The 21,227-nt window shown below is 47.8% G+C and overlaps 1 protein-coding gene across 8 annotated transcripts in view; it reads left to right on the top strand.

The window, feature by feature from the left end:
- The window catches only part of LOC103123836 (ankyrin-2), a 181,276-nt gene extending 160,049 nt beyond the window's left edge, over positions 1 to 21,227 (top strand). For 7 of the 8 annotated variants that reach the window (XM_060186199.1, XM_060186198.1, XM_060186197.1 and 4 more), the window contains 8 exons: positions 151 to 427; positions 4,435 to 4,726; positions 7,967 to 8,059; positions 8,477 to 8,560; positions 9,593 to 9,757; positions 11,204 to 11,386; positions 14,547 to 14,638; positions 18,680 to 21,227. In XM_060186199.1, coding sequence (XP_060042182.1) covers positions 151 to 427; positions 4,435 to 4,726; positions 7,967 to 8,059; positions 8,477 to 8,560; positions 9,593 to 9,757; positions 11,204 to 11,386; positions 14,547 to 14,638; positions 18,680 to 18,863 — 1,370 coding nt within the window. In that variant the 3' untranslated portion in view covers positions 18,864 to 21,227. The remainder of the gene's footprint in view (positions 1 to 150; positions 428 to 4,434; positions 4,727 to 7,966; positions 8,060 to 8,476; positions 8,561 to 9,592; positions 9,758 to 11,203; positions 11,387 to 14,546; positions 14,639 to 18,679) is intronic. The other variant, XM_060186202.1, reaches the window with a different exon arrangement.

The raw sequence follows: 21,227 nt of genomic DNA, 5'->3' as shown, positions 1-21,227 counted from the left end.
AGTTTTATTGGAATAACAACAGCAAAAAGAATTCCATCTGCCTAGCCCTCTCATGATCAGCGTGGCCTCCGGCAGCTACTTCAGAGGGCTCCTTGGTCAAAGGTGGTGGGCTTCCACTGGGGTCCTGATCCGAGTCTCTCCTCCTGACAGGGTTCTCGGTGCTCCCTGAGGAGCTCCAGGCCACCCAGCACACACAGGACGAGGAGCCAGCTGCTTCCAAAGAGGGCGAGTCCGCAGACCACCCACCCATTGTCTCCGAGGAAGACATTTCTGTGGGCTACTCCACCTTCCAGGACGGCACCCCGAAAACCGAGGTGGGCAATGCAGCCCCAGGACAAGCGTCTCAGCCCTACAAGGAGCTGGATTTCTCAGGGAAAACGCAGGATGCGCTGGAAGAGCTGCCTCTCGAACATCAGCAGCAGTACTTGTGAGTCGGGGAGACAGGAGGGGCCTGCTGCTGAGGGTGACCCCAGAGAGATGGCCCCTGTGTACAAGAGAGAACAGCTTCTGTAGGGTTCACTTCCAGGGTCCTCTTTGACTTTAGTCTTGAGGCAGGATAGCTCAGTCTCACTCAATCAAATAAATGCTCAAAAGCTGACGTTGATTCTTACGCAAAGTCAGTGTGGCTGCTAGGAAGGTAGCAGAAATGTCACCCCAGCCACCAGGGTCCTATGCCTTTTAGTAGTGAGTAACAGGATCCAACAAAGGAATAGAAAAAGAAAGAAAGAAAAAACTTACATCCGCACAAAAGCATAATGGGCACCTTAATAAAAGAATAACATGGAGAAGAAGCATTTGGAAAAGGGCTGTGGGGACATCACAAAGATACTGGGTAGCAGGAATATTGAGTTTCTTCTGACAAGTACACTGTTGTAATATTTCTACTGACCAACTTCATGTGGTATCTTAGCAGATACGTGGCTCTGAGGAACAACAGCTCACATAAACCCCCCACCCACACACATCAATCTTGAGCGTCTTTTATTTGCTTCAGCACCAAACGTCCACTTGTGTCTGGGAAGTTACAGGGACTGACCGCAGAATGATTGATCACATCATGGTCTGTGCAGATAGAATACAGGCTCAAACCTGGAACACTAGGATAAGCTGTGTTCCTATAAGGGTCAAGTCATTTTCCCATGAGCCCGCCAACAGCAGAGGCTAGAGCAGCACGGAGGTTTAAAAACTCAATGCTGTGAGACCCTATTGGGGGTAGACCAGATGGCCGTCACACCTCTGGCATTGTCTGTTCCCTATGGTTTACTGCTCAAGGCCATTAAGGGCATAGACACTGTCGGCTGGGGGTCAGCTGCCGTCAGGGACGTTCCTCAGAGTGAGGGTGACTGACACGGAAAGCAGAAACGCAATGCAAGTTATTCCCAGGAATGAGTATGAGATGGATGGAAGGTGGGTGCTGGGAGATAGTACGCCTAAGAGAGAGAACACCCACTGCACATGAGGGCCCAGGTTTGAGCCCAGAACCACATGCATGGCACAGACCTAGTTCCATGGGTGGGCCTGCCGGGCTGTGATATTTCTTCTTTGCCTCTGTTATTAAATTCCCCTCTCTCCCTAAATAGAAAATTAAAATAGGAGCGGGAGGGGGGGGGCTCCCAGGAGGTCATTCAGCTGTGTCACCCATCTGCCAGGCCCCAAGTTCAATTCCCAATGCTGCATTAGAAAAAGAGTAAAAGGGCTGGGCAGTGACACACTCAGTTAAGTGCACCTGGTTGAGCACACACATTACAATGTGCAAGGACCCAGGTTCAAGACCCCACTCCCCACCTACAGGGAGGAACACTTCATAGCAGTGAAGCAGATCTCTCTCTCTCTCCCCCACCTTCCTCCCCCTCTCTCTCTCCCTCCCCCTCCCATGTCAATTTCTCACCAACTTTTGTTGGGTCAGATAAAAGAGAGGAAGGGGGAAAAAAAGGTCAAACGGTTACCAGGGACAGTGGATTTGTACCAACTCCAGCAATGACCCTGGTTGGCAATAAAAGAATAGAATAAATAAAGAATAAAGAATGGGGAGTCGGGCGGTAGCGCAGCGGGTTAAGCGCAGGTGGTGCAAAGCTCAAGGACCGGTGTAAGGATCCTGGTTCGAGCCCCCGGCTCCCCACCTGCAGGGGAGTCGCTTCACAGGCGGTGAAGCAGGTCTGCAGGTGTCTGTCTTTCTCTCCTCCTCTCTGTCTTCCCCTCCTCTCTCCATTTCTCTCTGTCCTATCCAACAACGACGACATCTATAACAACAACAATCATAACTACAACAATAAAACAACAAGGGCAACAAAAGGGAGTAAATAAATAGATATTTAAAAAAAAAAGAATAAAGAATGGACTGGGTGGGGTTGGGTGGGAGTAAAGAGCTTCCAGTTGAAGGAATCTCAAGACACATAAGGTACAACCCAGAAATTCTGGTCTTTCTAGAAGTCAAGGATAAAGAACGTAGTTGATGATCTGGGAGGTGGTGCAGTGGATAAATCAGTGGACTCTCAAACATGAGGTTCTGCATTCAATTCCTAGCAGCACATGTACCAGAGTGATGTCTGGTTTCCCTCTCTTTCTCTCTCTCTCTCCCTCTCTCTCTGTCCTATCTTTCTCATTAATAAATAAGATATTTTTTAAAAAAACATAGTTGAAGAGACACTTGTCTTGTAGACACAGTTTTAAGCGGAAAGCAGACTGACTTCCTAGCCTGAGGAGGGGAAGACAGAGAGGGGAAGAGAAAGACAAGACACCTGCAGACCTGCTTCACCGCTTGTGAAGTGACTCCCCTGCAGGTGGGGAGCTGGGGGTTCGAACCAAGATCCTTACGCCAGTCCTTGCACTTAGGGGTATTATTCTATGCCACTCCAATCACCACCAAAGTTTTGTACCCCTTCAGTGGTAACCACCATGGTTCTCCCAAAGTCATAGCCATAGGTTGGCTATACATATGTTTTATTCTTTTTTCAAGTTGATGTGTTTCAGTTCTCTGTGTTCCACTGAGTGAAATCATTCCATAGTTGTCATTTCCTTCCTTATATCCTTCACTAATCATAATCACTGCCAGGCACTTTTTATCTGAGAGGGAGAAGTATCACTTACTTATCACTAAGTAGTGATAAGTGTAGGTGTAGCTTAGAAAGGAAGTGAAGACAAGGGCTGAGAAGTGAGTAAAAATGGACATCAGCTCCCACAATGGGGTCAGCCATCTTTGCCTAAATAGCCTATGTGTTTCTCTGGTGCGTGTCTTTTATTTTCCTGATTGAAAGTTTGAAATGGGAGTCGGGCTGTAGCACAGTAGGTTAAGCGCAGGTGGCGCCAAGCACAAGGACCGGCGTAAGGATCCCGGTTCCAGCCCCGGCTCCCCACCTGTAGGGGAGTCGCTTCACAAGCGGTGAAGCAGATCTGCAGGTGTCTGTCTTTCTCTCCTCCTGTCTGTCTTCCCCCTACTCTCTCCATTTCTCTCTGTCCTATCCAACAACGATGACAACAATAATACTTACAACAACAAAACAACAAGGGCAACAAAAGGGAATAAATAAATAATCATAAAATAAATATTAAAAAAAGTTTAAAATATCGGGAGATGTGGGGGTAGATAGCATAATGGTTGTGCAAAGTGATTTTCATACCTGAGGCTTCCAAATTTTAGGTCCAGTCCCCTGCACTACTGTAAGCCAGAGCTGAACAGTGCTCTGGTATATATATATATATATATATATCTTTTTATTTTATTTTTTTTCTCTCAGGTTATCACTGGGGCTCAGTGCCTGCACTACAAATCCACTGCTCCTGGAGGCCACTTCTTCCATTTTGTTGCCCTTGTTGTTGTTATTGTTGTTGTTGGATAGTACAGAATCAAAAGAGGAAGGGAAGACAGAGAGGGGGAGAGAAAGACTTGCAAACCTGCTTCACCACTTGTGAAGTGAGGGAAAAAAACTTAATCAGGAATACTTAGAGCTGAGGAAGAGGAAGCCTTTAACAATGGAAGAAAATCACTAATTAGAATATTGTTAAAAAAAATCAGAACATATACCCAATGGAGTACTATTCTGCAGTTAAAAAGACTGTGTTGTGTCCTGGACTAAATGAATGGACTGGCAGTGATTATGCTTAGTGAAGTGAATTGGTACAGTTTCTTTCTTTTTTTTTTATATTTTACACATTTATTAATTTGATAGGACAGAGAGACATTGAGAAGGGGAGGCAGGAGAGAGAGACCTGCAGCTCTGCTTTATTGCACACAAAATTTCCTGCCTTGTAGGTAGGCACTAGGGGCTTGAATCCGGGTCCTTGTGGAGTTTTTATCTTGATGGTACAACCCTCACCGTCCAGCTGGAACACTGAGCTGTCTGTCTACACTCGCTCTTAGCTGTCTCATCTTGCTCCCAGGGTCTGTGGCCATGCGCCCAGCCCCACCCCCACTCAGATCTGCTTTGTCCTTTCCAGTGTGACAACACCAGGGACAGAAGTGGCAGAGACACAGCAGGCAAGCTCCGAGCCGGGCTCCCCCAACCAGATCCCTGAGGAAGTGAGCACCCCACCTGAAGGGGGCAGACCCGACCTGCAGACGCCCACTTCCAGCGAGAGGGGAGACTCGCCCATCGTGCAGGAGCCAGAGGAGACCCCAGAGCACGGGCAGGAAGTCCCCCTGCGGAAGACGAGCCTGGTGATCGTGGAGTCCACGGACCACCAGCCCCCGGCCCACGAGAGGTCCGAGCAGGATGGAGCCTTTGCCGAGGTGAGTTCCCCACCCCACCTCTTTCCCAGGTTCTGACAAGGCTCTGAATCTTCTTTCTCCAATGACTTTTACTTGATTTCTTTATTCAGTTAATTTTTTCTTTATTTTAAAAACAAGCCCGCCTTTTTTTTTAAAGTCTATTTCCCAATCTGCAGGGGGAATGCTTCATAATCGGTGAAGCGGGTCTGCAGGTGTCTGTCTTTCTCTCTCTGTCTCTCTGTCTTCCTCTCCTCCCTCAATTTCTCTCTGTCCTATCAACAGCAACGACAATGATGATAATAACCACAACAATAATAAAAATAAATAAGTAAACATCAGGGCAACAAAAGGAAAAAAAAAAGGCTCTAGGAGCAGTGGATTCGTGGTACAGGCACTGGGCCCCAGCAGTAACCCTGGAGGCAAAAAAAACAAATTGAAATTAGTACAGTTGGAGACTGGGTGGTGGTGTGCCCAGTAGACCATGCACAAAGGCCTGGGTTCAACACCAGCTGCCCACATGCAGGAGTGGGGGGTGCTTCACAGCAGTGAGGCAGTGCTGCTACTCTCTTCCTCTCTGTCTCCTCTGTCTTTCTCAATTTCTGTCTGTCACTGTCATAAAGAAAGAAAAATCTAATAATTCGTTTTTTAAAAGTATCTACTCTAAAGCCATATAACCTAGACATGACACTGGGCTTAGTATCTAAACTAGAGAAACCTTACAATAAATAGAGTTATAAATTATACTAGAGATACAGTCACAAGGGTCAAATCAAACACTACAAGCCACATGACATAAAGAAATAAGGTGATATTAAAAAAATAGCGGTGTCATGTTTAAAAGACAGTACTGTATTTTTATTCCTAACAATACCACATCTAATGACACTATTCCCAAAGTCCTTCAAAGATTAATGTTCTTAGATAACAAACTAACAAACAAATAAGTAAATAGTGATGGTAACATTAAGATTCTACATTATTCCTTTACCCAAAGAGCATAAAAGTCAACAAATGCTAATTCAGTTTGAAGAGAAGAGTAAATTGGAAAAAAAAATAAAATAAAAGGAGAAATTGTGAGAGATGGTTAGGTCTCTTCAAAGGTTCAAAAAAACACGAACAGAACAACTGTTCAGTACAAAAATTCTTCTTATCTATGACCACCTGTGGCCAGTAGTTTTGTATTCTTTAGGTCAGATAATAATTCCTTTCAGTGCCTGCTAATCCTCCAGCAGAGACCCTCAGACTTTCTTCCCGCTTTCCTTATTTAGACAACGGGGAGATTGTGAGCTCTGAAGCCCAGCCCAGGGGTGGAGGAGACAGTTCTGTGTCAGGTGTGAGAAGGCTGAGGGGGGCTTGCTGCTGCTTGATGGCCATTGCTGGCGGCATGCCCTTTTGCAAAAGAATGAACACCTTGCTTCAACTCCTTAAAAAGAGAGAGAGGGAGTGGCACAGAGGTTAAGCGCAGGAAGCACAAGGACCAGCGTAAGGATCCCAGTTTGAGCCCCCGGCTCCCCACCTGCAGGGGAGTCGCTTCACAGGCGGTGAAGCAGGTCTGCAGGTGTCTGTCTTTCTTGCATACCAACAGCGCCCCCTCTCTGTCTTCCACATCTCTCTCCATTTCTCTCTGTCCTATCCAACAACAGCGAATCAACAACAATAATAAGTATGACAATAAAAAACAAACAAGGGCAACAAAAGGGAATAAATAAATAAACATTAAAAAAAGTAGGGAGTCGGGCAGTAGCTCAGCAGCTTAAGCGCACGTGGTGCAAAGCACAAGAACCAGCATAAGGATCCCGGTTCAAACCCCCGGCTCCCCACCTGCAGGGGAGTCGCTTCACAGGCGGTGAAGCAGGTCTGCAGGTGTTTATCTTTCTCTCCCCCTCTCTGTCTTCCCCTCCTCTCTCCATTTCTCTCTGTCCTATCCAACAACAACGACATCAATAACAATAGTAACTACAGCAAAAAAAAAAAAAGAGAATGAACTGGGGACCTTGTACAGGTGCAATATCATGGAGCCTCTCATCCACCCAAATACAGAGAGAGAAATGACAGCCCCAGTCCAGCGTCCCCTAAACCCCACACTGTACTGTGTGTGATGTTCCCAGGGGCTGCTGGGTGGGGCTCAAGCCTGGAGCCTGGGGTGAGCCCCGGTACACATTCAATTCCTGCTTCTTCTCTTAATTTTTTTTTTTCCAATCTGGTCTTTTAGATTGAGTCCACAATTTTTAAATTTTTTTATCAGGAAAATAATAGTGTGCAAGAGGGTGGTGGTGCACCTGGTTGAGTGCACATGTTACAGTGCTCAAGGACCCAGGTTCGAGTCCCCAGTCCCCATCTGCAGGGGGAAAGCTTCACAAGTGGTGAAGCAGGTTTGTAGGTGTCTCTCTTTCTCTCTCCCTCTCTATCTCCCCTACCCTTTCGATTTCTGTCTGTTTCTATCCAATAAATAAAGTTAATTAATAAAATAGTGTGCAAGAGAGTTGTCCCATGGGTACTATTTCTCATCTTTTTGAGACAGGTGTGTGCTCCCCACCCCAACTTCGCTCTGTGCACTGGGTCCCCAAGGCCCCCTCCCTTCCCTCCTCCTGCCTACCTAATCCCATACCCAAAACCCTTGGCTTTCATTTAATGGTGTTTGCTTGTTGATTTTCTTTTTATCGTTTTTTTCTTTTATTTTCTATTAGTAGTATTTTAATACTGACAAAAAGTGTGAGATAATAGAGATCTAATTCTATATGGTTCCCACCACCATGGTCCCTGTCCCTCCATTGGATTAGTCCTTCCGTGATGGCACAGACACGGGCTTGTTCTTTGACTATTCATATTTGTATAAATCTTTCCACATTTTTTTCAACACCCTGCATTCACTTCCTTTCTAACTCACCTCTACACCTGTTAACTGCTTCCCCTGGATTTTTTTTCCCCATTTCCTGAACAACAAGCTTATTTATTTACTTATTTGCTTATTTAAGTATTTTTATCAGAGCACTGCTCAGCCCTGGCTTATAGTAGTGCTGGGAGACTGAACCTGGGACTTTGGAGCCTCAGTCTCCAAAGAGAATCTCTTTGCATAACCATTATGCTATCTCCCCCTGGCCACAACAAGTCTATTCTTGCCCAAGTTGAGGACTTACTGCTGACTTTCCCAGCCAGGCCTTCCAAAAAGCAGTGTTGCTGGGGAGGAAGCCAGGAAAGAAGACAGTCCTTAGCCTGACACCCCCACCCCCACCCCAAACACTGCTTCCCTGCTTCCCCCAGGAGCTCACCCGGGAGTTAGGTGAGCTGGAGGCCAGCTCAGACGAGGAGGCCATGGTCACTACCAGGGTGGTCCGCCGCCGAGTGATCATCCAGGTACCGGCTGCCATGCTCTGCACGCACAGAACCCTCCTTGCGGGTCGGCTGTCCCGGGGGTGGTGCATGACCCCTGGACGCCAGGTGCTGCCCTCTCCCAGGCTCCTTTGCAGAGAAAGACAGGAGGGCAGGGCCAGCCCCTCCCGGTGTTTGTTCCCTCTTCGCCTCTCCTCTTGCTGCTCCTGCTGTCTTTTTCCCATGGAGTGTGACCCCTGGGAAGGCAACCTGGACCTCCGGGCGGGCGTGGGGCTCCCTCCTTGCTGTTAATTCCACACCTTGGCAGGACGGAGGCTGTCCTGGGCTTATCTAACAATTCTCTCACCTTGCTCGCACGCCAAGCACAGCGCAGGGAGGAGGAGGAGAAGGAGGAGGCCCTCGCTAGGAGTTGATTCTCCTCCTTCCCTTCCGTCGTTTTAGGGTGACGATATGCCCGACATCCTCCCAGAAACGGTCACGGAGGAAGAGTACGTGGACGAGCAGGGACACACCGTGGTGAAGAAGGTACCGTCCCCTGTGTTCTCATGTCCTGGTAGGCAGGGAGATAGTGCAGCGGGCAGAGCGCAGGACCTGCACGCCCCAGGCTGCCAGTTCGAACCCTGTTGCCACATGTGTCAGAGGGGTGCTCCAGCTTCTTTCCCTTCAGTGAAATTCTGTTTCATGTGATATGGACTTAAAAAAAAAATGAAACATCTTTGGGGGGGCTGGGTGGTGGCACAGCCAGTAGAGAATACATGCCACAGTGTGCAAGGACCCGGGATCAAGCCTCTGGCTCCTACCTGTGGAGGTGAGGGGTGGGGGCGGGCAGGTGGAAAGCTTCACAATGGGGGAAATAGTGCTGCAGGTCTCTCTCTCTCTCTCTCTCTCTATCTATCTATCTTTCTCCCCTCAGCATTTTCTGTCAAAAAGAAAGTTAAAAAAAAAAAAGCCATCTGGAACAGTGGATTCATCATACAGGCATTGAACCCCAGAGATAACCCTGGTGGCAATAAATAAATTAATTTAAAAAATAAGTTTTTTTTTTAATTATCTTTTTAAAATGGGTATGGAAAGATACCTCTCCAGGAAGCTCAAGTTTAGTGGAGTATCTCTCCCTCTCTCTGTGCGCTTGTGTGCCTCTCTCCCCCCTTTCTCCGTCTCTGAATGCAAAAGCAGCCCAGTGATATTAAGACCCCTGGCCAGGGAGTCGGGTGGTGGCGCAGTGGGTTAAGTGCAGGCAGGTGGCGCAAAACACAAAGACCGGCGTAAGGATCCCGGTTCGAGCCCCCGGCTCCCCACCTGCAGGGGAGTCGCTTCACAGGCGGTGAAGCAGGTCTGCAGGTGTCTGTCTTTCTCTCCCCCTCTCTGTCTTCCCCTCCTCTCTCCGTTTCTCTCTGTCCCATCCAACAACAACAACACCAGTTGTAACAACAATAAAACAACAAGAGCAACACAAGGGAATAAATAATAAATAAATATTAAAGAAAAAAAGACCCCTGGCCAAATAAATAAACAAACAAGAACAACACCAAGCCCCCTACATCGCATGTCTTTCAGGTGACCAGAAAAATCATCAGGCGCTACGTCTCCTCAGAGGGCACAGAGAAAGAGGAGGTCACGGTGCAGGGGACGCCCCAGGAGCCCATCCACATCGAGGAAGGGGACAGCTATTCCAAAGTCATCAAGCGTGTGGTGTTGAAGAGTGACACCACGCACTCAGAGGTGAGGCCAGCGCTGGCTCTGCATCTGTCTTTTCTGTCCGTTGTTCTTGCAAGGGCTTGTTGGGGTCTTGGCAGTCTCCCCGGGTGGTGTGAGGGCATCCTGTACATCGTCTTTGCTGGGGTCCTTCACGCTCCTGTTTCCTTGACCCTCCGCAGTTGGTCACAGCTCAGCTCCCACTGTCTGTTCAGCACACAGTCTTCTGGGCATCTTACAATGTCATATTTGAAAGCCCAGCTTTTGCATTTCAGAATTAGTGAAATGGGGAGCCAGAATTCCCCCCCCTCTCTCCCCCTAAGGTTGCTTTTCTTGCTGGGGAGATAACGCTGTGATTTACACAGTAGACTTCCATGCCAGAAGCTCAGAGGGTTCAGGTTCAACCTCTGGTACCACCATAAGCCAGGGCTTTGGTAAAAATAAAATAAAATAAATCATGTATATGATTTATTTCATGAAAGAGACACTGACCACAGCATTAGCCTGCTATCAGTGTGATCCCTGGGATCAAGTCCAGGGCTCAACCATTGCGCCACCTCCCAGGCTGCAAAAATTCTCTTCCTTTTAGACATAGAGTTGTGGTAGTCTCTTTCTCTCTATCTTTTTTTGTTTGTTTGTTTTTTATTTATTTATTTTTAAATTTCTTTATTGGGGAATTAATGTTTTATATTTGACAGTAAATACAATAGTTTGTACACGCATAACATTTCCCAGTTTTCCATATTCTTTCTTTTTTTCTTAATTGCCACCAGCGTTATCACTGGAGCTTGATGCCTACACAACATATCCACCACTCCCAGTGTCCGTTTTCCCTCTTTCTTTCTTTCTTTCTTCCTTCCTTCCTTCCTTCCTTCCTTTCTTAAATAAGACAGAGAGAAATTGAAAGACATGGGGTGATAGAGAGGGAGAGAAAAAGAGACACCTGCAGATCTCCTGCTTCAGCTCTTGTGAAGCTTCCTCACTGCAGGTGGTGACCAGGGGATTGAACCTGGGTCCTTGCACATGGTAAGGTGTGTGCTCAACTAGGTGCACCACTATACTGTCTGCACACACACCCCCCCTTCAGATTTTTATTATTATGGCCTGAGAATGTGCTTCTTCACTGAGACTCCCACCTTTTGGAATCTTCATTCTCTGCACAGTGGCAGGACACAGCCCTTAAACACAGAGGAAAGAGCCCCCCTCACGTTAAGTCTGCTTGGAACTCGGCAGACATTTCCTCCTTCACTAGACATCCTGCTACATTTCCATCCAGGTGACTCCACTTAGTCCTTTTTAATTGAGACGTTCACCGATGGATAAATTTCCTAATAGCCCAGTTCCCTTGTATCCCACAACCCTATTCTCAGCACCTAGCATTGCGGGAGGGTTTTTTGTCTGTCTGTCTGTTTTTATCCCCTCACATCACGAGATTCATCTGTTACATGTTGCTCTGTGTCCTTCATCCATCAGGTGACTCTGTCTGAGCCCAGCATTTTGTCCAGTACCTCACAGTTTCAGGCGGAGCCTGTGGAAGGCCGCAGAGTCAGCAAGGTGGTTAAGACCACTCTGGTGCACGGAGAGAGGATGGAAAAACACCTGGGGGATTCTAGCTTAGCCGCGGACCTCCCTTCAGCCAAAGATGACTTTGAAGAGGTATAGACCTACCTCCGCTTTGTGTCTCTGCGTGTGTGTGTATGTGTGTGTGTGTGTGTGTTTGATGTTTGCTCCATGTTTGGAAAGGAAACGTTTCCCCATCATATCATAAGTGTCTGTGTATCCATGGCTCCGAGCTGGATAACTACAGGGAGGAGAACTCTGTGAATAGCTTGGGCACTGAAGTGCTGTTTCCTTTGCCTTTGATGCCCCAGGTCACTGGTGCTTTTTATTTATTGATTCACTTATTTGATTTTTATTGCTACTGGTGTTTATCGATGTGGCTTTGTGCCTGCACTACAAATCCACCACTCTCAGCAGCAGTTTTGTTTTTCTTTTTCAATTTTATTGTATAGGACAGAAAGAAATTAGATAGGAGGGGAGATAGGGAGAAAGCAAGATAGATACCTGCAGCCCTGCTTCACCACTAATAATGTCTCCACTGCAGGTGGGGGTGGAAGTAGGGGTGCGGGTGCTTGAACCTGGGTCCTTGCAGCTGGTGATGTCTGCACTTAACTGGGTGCACCACCACCTGGTGTCCCATTGGTGCTTTTAAAAACCCAGGTGTTTGGGACTCTTGTCCAGCGAGTAAGGATCAGAGCTGGGTCCTGACTGAACCCCCTGCTTGAAAGGCCCAGGAAGGACTTTTACTCTGAGTTCACAAGGGGAAGCCGCTAAGTGTTGGGAAATGTTCTCCGATGACTAAGGTTCTCTGGGATTGCATGTAGTACACTGGATCCAGTTTATACTAGTAAACTGAAACATGGCCTTTACAACAATGTCTTGATTTCTGGTTTCCACCCACTAGGAAACATGACTGCACGCCCTCTCGGCAGAACCTCAAATCCAAAACTCAGAAAGCCCAAGCTAATTAAATTGACAGGAAGAACTTAAACAGAAGCTGGCATGGAGGGGCCTTTTTATGTTGGTCCTACCAAGAGTGCATATCCTTGTATTTCTGGTTTGCTCTTGAGGAATGAAAGGGTCTTAGTTCCCATGATGGCCTATTAGGATAAGAATATGGGGAGTCAGGCGGTCGCTCAGCACAAGGACCAGCGTAAGGAGCCCCCGGCTCCCCGCCTGCAGGGGAGTCGCTTCACAAGCAGTGAAGCAGGTCTGCAGGTGTCTATCTTTCTCTCTCCCTCTCTGTCTTCCCCTCCTCTCTCCATTTCTCTCTGTCCTATCCAACAACGACATCAGTAACTACAACAACAATAAAAAAGCGACAAAGGGCAACAAAAGGGAAAATAAATAATAATTTTTAAAAAAGAATAAGAATATGTATATTGTTTTACCTTTCTGAAATCCCCATGCAGGAAGTTGTCATTTCAGAAGCACATCTCACCCCAAAGGTTTTAGCTAAAGGCCCCCAGAGTATGTGCTAATGTCCTGAAAACATTTCTTGCGGGACCAGGCAGTAAAGCACTGGGTTAAGTGCAAATAGTAATAAGCATAAGGGCCCGTGCAATGACCTGAGTTTGAGCCCCCGGTCCCCATTTACAGGGGGATTGCTTTACAAGTGGTGAAGCAGGTCGGCAGGTCTCTCTCTACCTCTCCGTCCTCTCTCAGTTTCTCTCTGTCCTATCCAGGAAAATGGAAAAAAAAATGGCCACCAGGAGCAGTGGATTCATAGTGCTGCCACTGAACCCCAGTGATAACCCTGGAGGCAAAAAAAGGAAAAAAAAATTCTTGTTACCAAAACACTGCAAAAGTACAATGTTCTGCTATGCCTTGTATCCCCATGATGCTCACAGTTTCTGTCTGAATGCACTGGGAGATTAGAAAACATACTTTATGTACCTGATTTTTTAAATTTTTGGTATTTATTATTTTTTTTATTTGCTAGGACAGAAAGAAATTGAGGGTGGGGAGGAAAAATAGAGAGAAAAAGAGAGACACCTGTAGATTTGCTGCACCTTGTGAAACGACCCTTCTCCTGAAGGTGGAAACTGGGGTCTTAAACCCCCAGGTCCTTGAATGTTGTAATATGTGCACTCAACCAGGAGTGCTGTCACCCTGCCTCTTCCATATATATTACACATATATATATAGATGTGTATTTTATGTTTATTTGCTGGATAGAGACAGTGAAGTTGAGAGGGAATGGGGAGGCAGAGAGAGATAGGAGAGAGAAAGAGAGGCACCTGGGCATCAGGTTGTAGCGCAGCGGGCTAAGCGCAGGTGGGGCAAAGCACAAGGACCGGCGTAAGGATCCCAGTTTGAGCCCCGGCTCCCCACCTGCAGGGGAGTCGCTTCACAGGCGGTGAAGCAGGTCTGCAGGTGTCTCTCTTTCTCTCCCCTTCTCTGTCTTCCCCTCCTCTCTCCATTTCTCTCTGTCCTATCCAACAACAATGACAACAGTAATAACTACAACAATAAAACAAGGACAACAAAAGGGAATAAATAAATAAATATTAAGAGAGGCACCTGCAGCACTGCTTCACCACTCCTGAAGCTTCCCTTCTGCAGGCGTGAAATAGGGGCTTGAACCTGGTTCCTTGTCACTGTAACATGCGTGATCAACCAGGCACACCGCCACCAAGCCCTCCACCTCAGCCTCTTTTTTTTTCTACCTCAGCCTCTTACACCTTTTTAAAATATTTATTTCTCCCTTTTGTTGCCCTGTTGTTATTTATTGTTGTTGTAGTTATTATTGTTGTTGTTATTGATGTCGTCGTTGTTGGACAGGACAGAGAGAAATGGAGAGAGGAAGGGAAGACGGGGGAAGAGAAAGATGGACACCTTGCGCTTTGCGCCATGTGCGCTTAACCCGCTGAGCTACTGCCCCACTCCCTATACCAACTTTTTGTTCTTTGTATTTTGACAGCTGGTACCCTTGGGCAAATCTTGAGTTCCACACAATGGGCCTTTTTTTTTTTTTTTTTGCTGCTTGTTTTTGCCTCTGCCCATGGGAGGAAGCCCCCACTCTGCAGGGAACTGCTAAGTGAGCTTCCACAGGCGTTCCTGGCAACACCGATAAAGTACAGAACAGGTCTTTCCCACTCCTGCGAGAGACAGAACAGAAACTCAGCACTGACACCTGCAACCCAGCGTGTGCGCCGTCTCTCTCCGTGTGGAGCCTGCCTTTCCAGGCTTGCGGTGGCTCCAGGTCTGCGCCTCACGGTGGCTTTTGCCTTGTTTCCCCCTTGTCTCGCTCTAGGCTCTGAGTTACACAGGTAGCGACATGAAGGTCCACTTCCCCAGCTTAGTAGAGAAGGAGGTGCTGAAAGAGGATGGATCGGTGATTAAAAGGTCTGGGCAAGCATGGGGTGACGGTGTGTCCACTAACCCCTGGGGATGTGTTTCCCATGCTAATCACTCTGGGAAAGACGTGGAAAAGCAAAGCCTCAACAGGTGCCCCCAAACTCCTTGGGAGTTGCTGGGCTCGCCTGTGGCAGTGAGAGCCGCCAGCCGGGGCATCGGGCCTGGAGATGTATAGGGGAGCCTGGCGGCTGAGGAAAGGCTCCCCACTGCACCCCCAACCCCCTGCCTGGGAAGGGTGATGTCCCTCTTTCTAACCGTGACCTGCGCCCCTGCATGTGAGTGTACCCTGAGCCTAGGTGTCAGACTCCTGACCCAAATGTCGCCATGGCCATGCCACCAGGGGCTCCAGTGGATTGTGCCAGTGATGCTGAAGCAGTTGACAGTATGGTTTTTTGTGTCTGGAAAAGGAGACACACTAGCTCTCAAGTCCGACCCTGTCCATCTCCAGTCAGATGTGTGGACTCGGGGACTCAGTCCTGTTTCTGTCCCTATTTATTCATTCATTCATTCGTTTCCCTTTTGTTGCCCTTGTTGTTTTATTGTTGTTGTTATTGATGTCATCATTGTGGGATAAGACAGAGAAAAATGGAGAGAGGAGGGGAAGACAGAGAGGAGGAGAGAAAGACAGACACCTGCAGACCTGCTTCACCGTCTGTGAAGCGACTCCCCTGCAGGTGGGGAGCCGGGGGCTCGAACCGGGATCCTCACGCCGGACCTTGTGCTTTGCGCCACCTGCGCTTAACCCGCTGCGCTACCACCCGACTCCCTCTCTTCTCTTTTTCTCCCCTCTTTCTCTTCCCCCTTCCTCTCTTTCTTTCTCTCTCTCTTTCTCCCCTTCTTGATTTTTTTTTCTCTTTCCTTTTTTCTCTCTTTTTTCTTTTTCTTTCTGCACTTTCTCTTATATACATATTTTAAATTAATCATTCTTATTGTCTATATATTGGATAGAGACAGCCCTCAATAGAGAGGGAAGGAAGACACAGAGAGGTTGAGAGACAGAGAGACACCTGCAATACTGCTTCACCACTTATGAAGCTTTTCCTCCTGCGTGTGGGGACTGGGACTTGAACACGGGTCCTTTCACTTTGTAATGTGTGCACCGCCATTGTAATAAGTGCACCGCCATTCACTTTCACCTCTCTCTCTTTCTGTCTTCTTCTCTCTTTCTCTCTCTCTTACCCCTCCTTTTTTCTACCACCACCACCCCACCCCCCAGGTGGTGCACAGATTCCCGTGACTAAGACCCTGATGGCTTGGATCCCCAGCACCACATGGGAGCACCACGGACAGCGCCAGGGGAGGCCCTGGATGGTTGAGCTATGCTTTGCAGTGCCTCCTCCCTCTCTCTTCCACTCCCCTCCCCTTCAATTTCTCTTTCTCTTAAAATGTAGAATAAAACCTGAGCCAGGGAGGAAGCTCAGGGATATCATGTGGCCTTGAGAACCTGGCTTCTATCCAAGGCACCACATGAGAAGAAGGATTCTCAACTGCTGGCATCATCACAAGCCAGAGAAGGGAGGGAGGGAGTGGAAGGGAAGCAGACAGGCAAAAGTATTTTGGTTGAAATAAGCTTGTTTTTGTTTTGTTTTGTTTTGTTTTGTTTTGTTTTTTTACCAAAAAAAAGGGTGATTTAAGTGTTCTGAGGATGTGGAAGAATGAGTACTGAGATCAGACCAAGGGCTGACTCCAACCGAGGGCAGGGCAGGGCAGGGCAGGGCAGGGCAGAGTGGCAGAAATGGTCGTTCCCCACACGGTTTGACATGGACACTGGCTCAGCCCTCGGCATCAGGGCACTCAGCCCCCCCTCTACCCCCACTGCGTACTGACTGGTATTTCCCATGTGTAGTATTGTAGAGATTCCATTTGTGATAAAGGTGCCTGCCTGCCACTGACCACCCCTTCACGCGCGCGCGCGCGCACACACACACACACACACACACACACACGTGATACAGTGGGCTGCGTCTCCCTGCCTCTCTCCTCTCCTTCCCGCTTCCCCACCTGCCCATACCCAGTGTTCAGACACCCATGTTTCCTCCTACCCTGGGGAGTTGCCACCATGATTAATCTGGCATCTAAGGGATTCAATTATTCACTTACTTATGTTTTTATTGTGTGAAGGCTGGCATGGTAACCTTTGACTAATTGCTTGATAATATATGAGAGAGAGAGAGAGAGAGACAGAGAGAGAGGGAGAGAGAGGGGCTCCCATCCAAAGCCTGACTCCCTCCTGTGTGGGTGCAGAGCTCAAACTCAGAACCTCACCCATGGCAAGTCCTGTGCTCTTCCCACACAGCCATCTTTCCTTGCACGATATTAATTCATTTACTCGTCTGTGTATTTGGCTGGAGCATGTGGTTACTTTTGGAGACAATCCCATTAAAATAAAGCAGTGTTTTCATTTATTTGAACTCCTGAGTATCCAAATACACAGTTTCAGAAACACACTTAAAGGAAGTAGCTTGGAACTGGAACGGTAGCATAATGACCATGTGAAAAACTTTGGTGCCTAGGCTCCAAAGTCCCTGGCTCTATGCCCTGGGTGACCATAAGCTAGAGCTGAGCAGTCCTTGGGTATAAAAAATAAAAAATAAAAAAAGGATAAAATAAAAAGTCATCAATTTTGTGGCCCAGAAGGTAGCACAATGGAGAAGGCATTGGACTCTCAACCATGAGGTACTGAGTTCAGTCCCTGGCATCACATGTGCCAGAATGATGCTCTAAGCTTTTTGTCTTTCTCCAATCAGTAAATAAAAATAAGTAAACAAATCTTAAGAAAAAGAAGTAAAGCAAAGAAAGAAGGAAGGGAAGGAGAAGGTGGATAGAACTTGAAGGAAGTGTACTAAGAAGATCAGTCAAAAAGAGGAGGGTTAAGGGCGGCGGGTGGTAGTGTAGCGGGTTAATCTAACGCATGTGGTGCGAAGCGCAGGGACCGGCGTAAAGATCCTGGTTCGAGCCCCCGGCTCCCCACCTGCAGGGGAGTCACTTCACGGGCGGTGAAGCAGGTCTGCAGGTGTCTGTCTTTCTCTCCCCCTCTCTGTCTTCCCTTCTTCTCTCCATTTCTCTCCTATCCAACAATGACGACAATAATAACTACAACAGTAAAACAACAAGGGCAACAAAAGGGAATAAATATTTTTTTTAAAAAAAAGAGATGGGTTAATATCAAATTATATCACTGAAGGACTGAAAGGGAAAACACAAAAGTGAAGCTTGGGCTGGGCATGGTGTACCACACCAAACAAAGGATTCCCAGTGAGGATGAGGTTGAGGTGCTGTAGAGGTGCTGTAGTGGTGGAAATGGATCTAGGTTAAGAGAGAGGGTGTCCTATAGACGAGGAATTATACTCATGTATCAACAGCTGCACTGCAAGCCATTATCATCCCAGTAGATTGATTTGAAGGAAACAATGAACCCTTGTGGGCTGGTCAAATAGCTCACTTGGATAGTGTGTGGCTCAGGTTCAAGCCCTGGCCCCACCACTCTGGAAGAAGCTTCTACACTGGTGTCTTTCGCCATTTCTGTATCTCTCTCCATCCGACCAAAAAAAAATTTTTTTTTAATTATTAAAAACAAAATGAGAACTCATAATTCATTTCAAGTTAGAAGCCCCATGTTTATAAGAAAGATGTTCAGGTCCATCAAGTCCAATATGGCTTTAAATAATCAAAAAGAAACTATTGTGCTTCCAAGGGAAATGACTGCATTCAAGATAAAAAAAAATCAAAGGGCCTAGGAGGTGGCTCAGTGGTAAGACGTCAGGCTGCATATGCCTGAGGTCCTGGGTTCCATTCCCAGCACCACCATGTGCTGGAGCTGAGAGGGGCTCTGGCATCTTGTCTCTCAGGAAGAGTAGGAAGCAAAGCAGTCTCCGAGGAAGCCCATGAGATCTAAGTGCAGAGAAGATGAGGTGCAGGGGGCATGGCTGTGGTGCCCTAGCTGGGTGTAGCACCACCTAGTGGGCAGACGGCCCCCGGGCAGGCAGCAGAGATGGCTGGACAGCATAACCCCCATCTGTTCCCTTCCAGGACAACCTTGAGTAAGGCCAGGACCCAGAAGAGAGCTGTGGTGAAGGACCAGCATGGCAAACGCATTTCCTTGGAGCACCTGGAGGATGTCCCCGAGGCCTGGGACCCAGACGCCCTGCAGCGTGACCTGCAGCGTCTCCTGCAGCATTTCTGCCCAGAGGACCCGCAGCCAGAGGCCCAGTGAGGGGGACTTAACCCACTTGAGCCCCGTCCCCCCCAACCTCTCCCCGCAGCTACCTTCACTCAATATGCAACTTCCGGCTCTTCCTGGGAGGCCCGACCCCCTGCCGGCCTCCTCGTCCAGGGAACCCCCTGACCCTGTCCACTTTGAGCAAACGCACTACGTTTTGTCTCGTGTGCACGCGTGTGTGTGTGTGTGTGTATGTGTGTGTGTGTGTGTGTGTGTGTCCTTCCCTCGTTTAACTGTCAGCTCATTTGTGACCAAAGAGAGCATCATTCGTGCTGGATACAGCAACCCAGCACCCGTGTGTCCAAGCTCCCCTGGAAACTGGCCGCTGTCACTGCCCTTTGCTTCTGTACCCACTGTGGGGGAACACCTGCACCTTCACCTCCAGCCCCCACCAGGAGAACTCCACCCACCCACCCCCAAGCCTCTTCAAGGGACAGCACGTCCAGGGCAGGGGTCGGGGAAGCCCACCAGGAGCTGTGTGTGTCACTTACAGAGTGGACAGGCTCAGGGGACACCTTCCAGTGTCACCCACTGCTTGTCATCTCTCCACTGGAGACAGGTGGGATGATGGATGAAGATACTGCTGAATGACCGACCAGTCCTACTGCAAACCAAACACTGGAGACCTACCATTCCTGAGAGCCTCCAGAGTGGCTGAGTTTCCTCACTCAGGACGGGCTGGCGGCCTAGAGGAACTGACCTAAGCGGGCCACCCCCCCATGCTGGTGCCAACCAGGATGCGCGTTTCCCTCTCCCCACGCCCTACCCCCCAGCCAGCCTGAGGAGGACAGAGGGTGGGAGCAGGAGGCACCTGGACAAAGCAATGAGATGTCTGTCCAGTTGCTAGCAGCTACTTCCACGGTGGCCTTCTAGCACCTTCAGGTCTTTGTGATTTTTTGGATATGTTGGCAGGGTATTAAAAAAAAGAAGAAGAAAAAGAAAAGCTATAACTACTGTACTTTCCCAGTTTCCATTGCTGCTTTAGCAAACCATGCTGTCTTATTGGTGGTACTTTTATCTGACCACTGCACTGTAGATAATTCATTTGGAAACAACCTTGACCCACCAGCCCCACGATTCTGCTCCTGCCCTGGTGGGATGAGGTGGTACCCCCTCCCCACTCCATGGCCCCCTGCCTTTTTGTTTTGTTTTGTTTTCACCTAGTTACCTAGGTCATACCTTTTCTGATGCCTGCTTGTAGTATTTCACTGATTCCAAACCATTGTCACAGCCCCCTTTTCTGAGCCTGTTAATGATTTCCATTCTTGTTTATTTTTTTCATACCTCTCCCTCCCTCCCTCTCTCTTTTTCTGCCTTTGCCTTGAACAAGTAGTTTTCAGCAAAATCTGCCTTTTTTCTTTTTTTGGCTTGCAGTCAAGGTTGAATCCTTTTTTTTGGTTTTGTTTATTTATTCAAAGCCCAACCCCCCTTGGAAACTCTCCAGTGCCCTGTGTGCACTTTGTTGTTGATTAGTTATGAAGGAAGGGCCTTAACACATCTGGCTGAGCTTCCGATTCCTCTAGTGGTCGAAGCTGTGTAGCGTTTTCACAGAGAAATATATATATATATATATATATACACACACATATATATATACACTGACAAATATATTCATGTAAACAGTATACATTTTCAGACCCGTTGTTTGTGAAAGCAGAGTATATTCAAGGACGATGACGTTCACATATATGTGTACACATCCCAGAATCCACCCTCCCGGGGACTGAACATGGTCCAGGTGCAAACTAATAATAATAATAATAATAATAATAAAGACTCACAGCTCTGAAAGTCGGAAAACCAACACAACCCACACCGGCCCGACATCCTTTCAAGTCCCGTTGCCAAGGGAGAAGATTCCCCGGAAAGGAGGCTCCCCAGCACGCGGAACCCCCAAAGCCTCACGTAACAGGAGCCTCTGTGGGCAGACACAACGCAGAGGCCCAGAGGTGAGAGTTTTGGAGACTCGCCCTGCCCCAGCCTGGCTTTCCTTTCTGTCCAAACCTCTTCACTGACGTTCGAGAGAAGTGTTTCTGTTGTGTTCCTGGCACAGTGCAGGTGACGTCTGTGTGACAGCATCATGGTTATTCACCTTCAACGCCTCCCACACCCTTTTTTTATTTTTTATTTTGAGGTTTTTTGCTGTGTAATCAAAAAAAAAACTTGGATCCTGTGAGAAAGAAGTGAATTTTCCTGTGGATGACTCAGCATCTTGTTCTCATGGTGATAACACTAATTGAATATATCTCTGAGGGCATGTATTAGTTAATGGGAAAAAAAATACAGCACTAACAATACATAGCTGCAATGTGTACAATGGCTGATCTAACTCAATAAAATGTACAAGTGTTCAGTGTG

Source organism: Erinaceus europaeus, chromosome 2 (assembly GCF_950295315.1).
Source record: "Erinaceus europaeus chromosome 2, mEriEur2.1, whole genome shotgun sequence".
In the NCBI taxonomy this organism is placed as follows: domain Eukaryota; kingdom Metazoa; phylum Chordata; class Mammalia; order Eulipotyphla; family Erinaceidae; genus Erinaceus; species Erinaceus europaeus.
The sequence above is the reverse complement of the archived record's forward strand: the minus strand, read 5'-3'. Positions and strand labels throughout refer to the sequence as shown.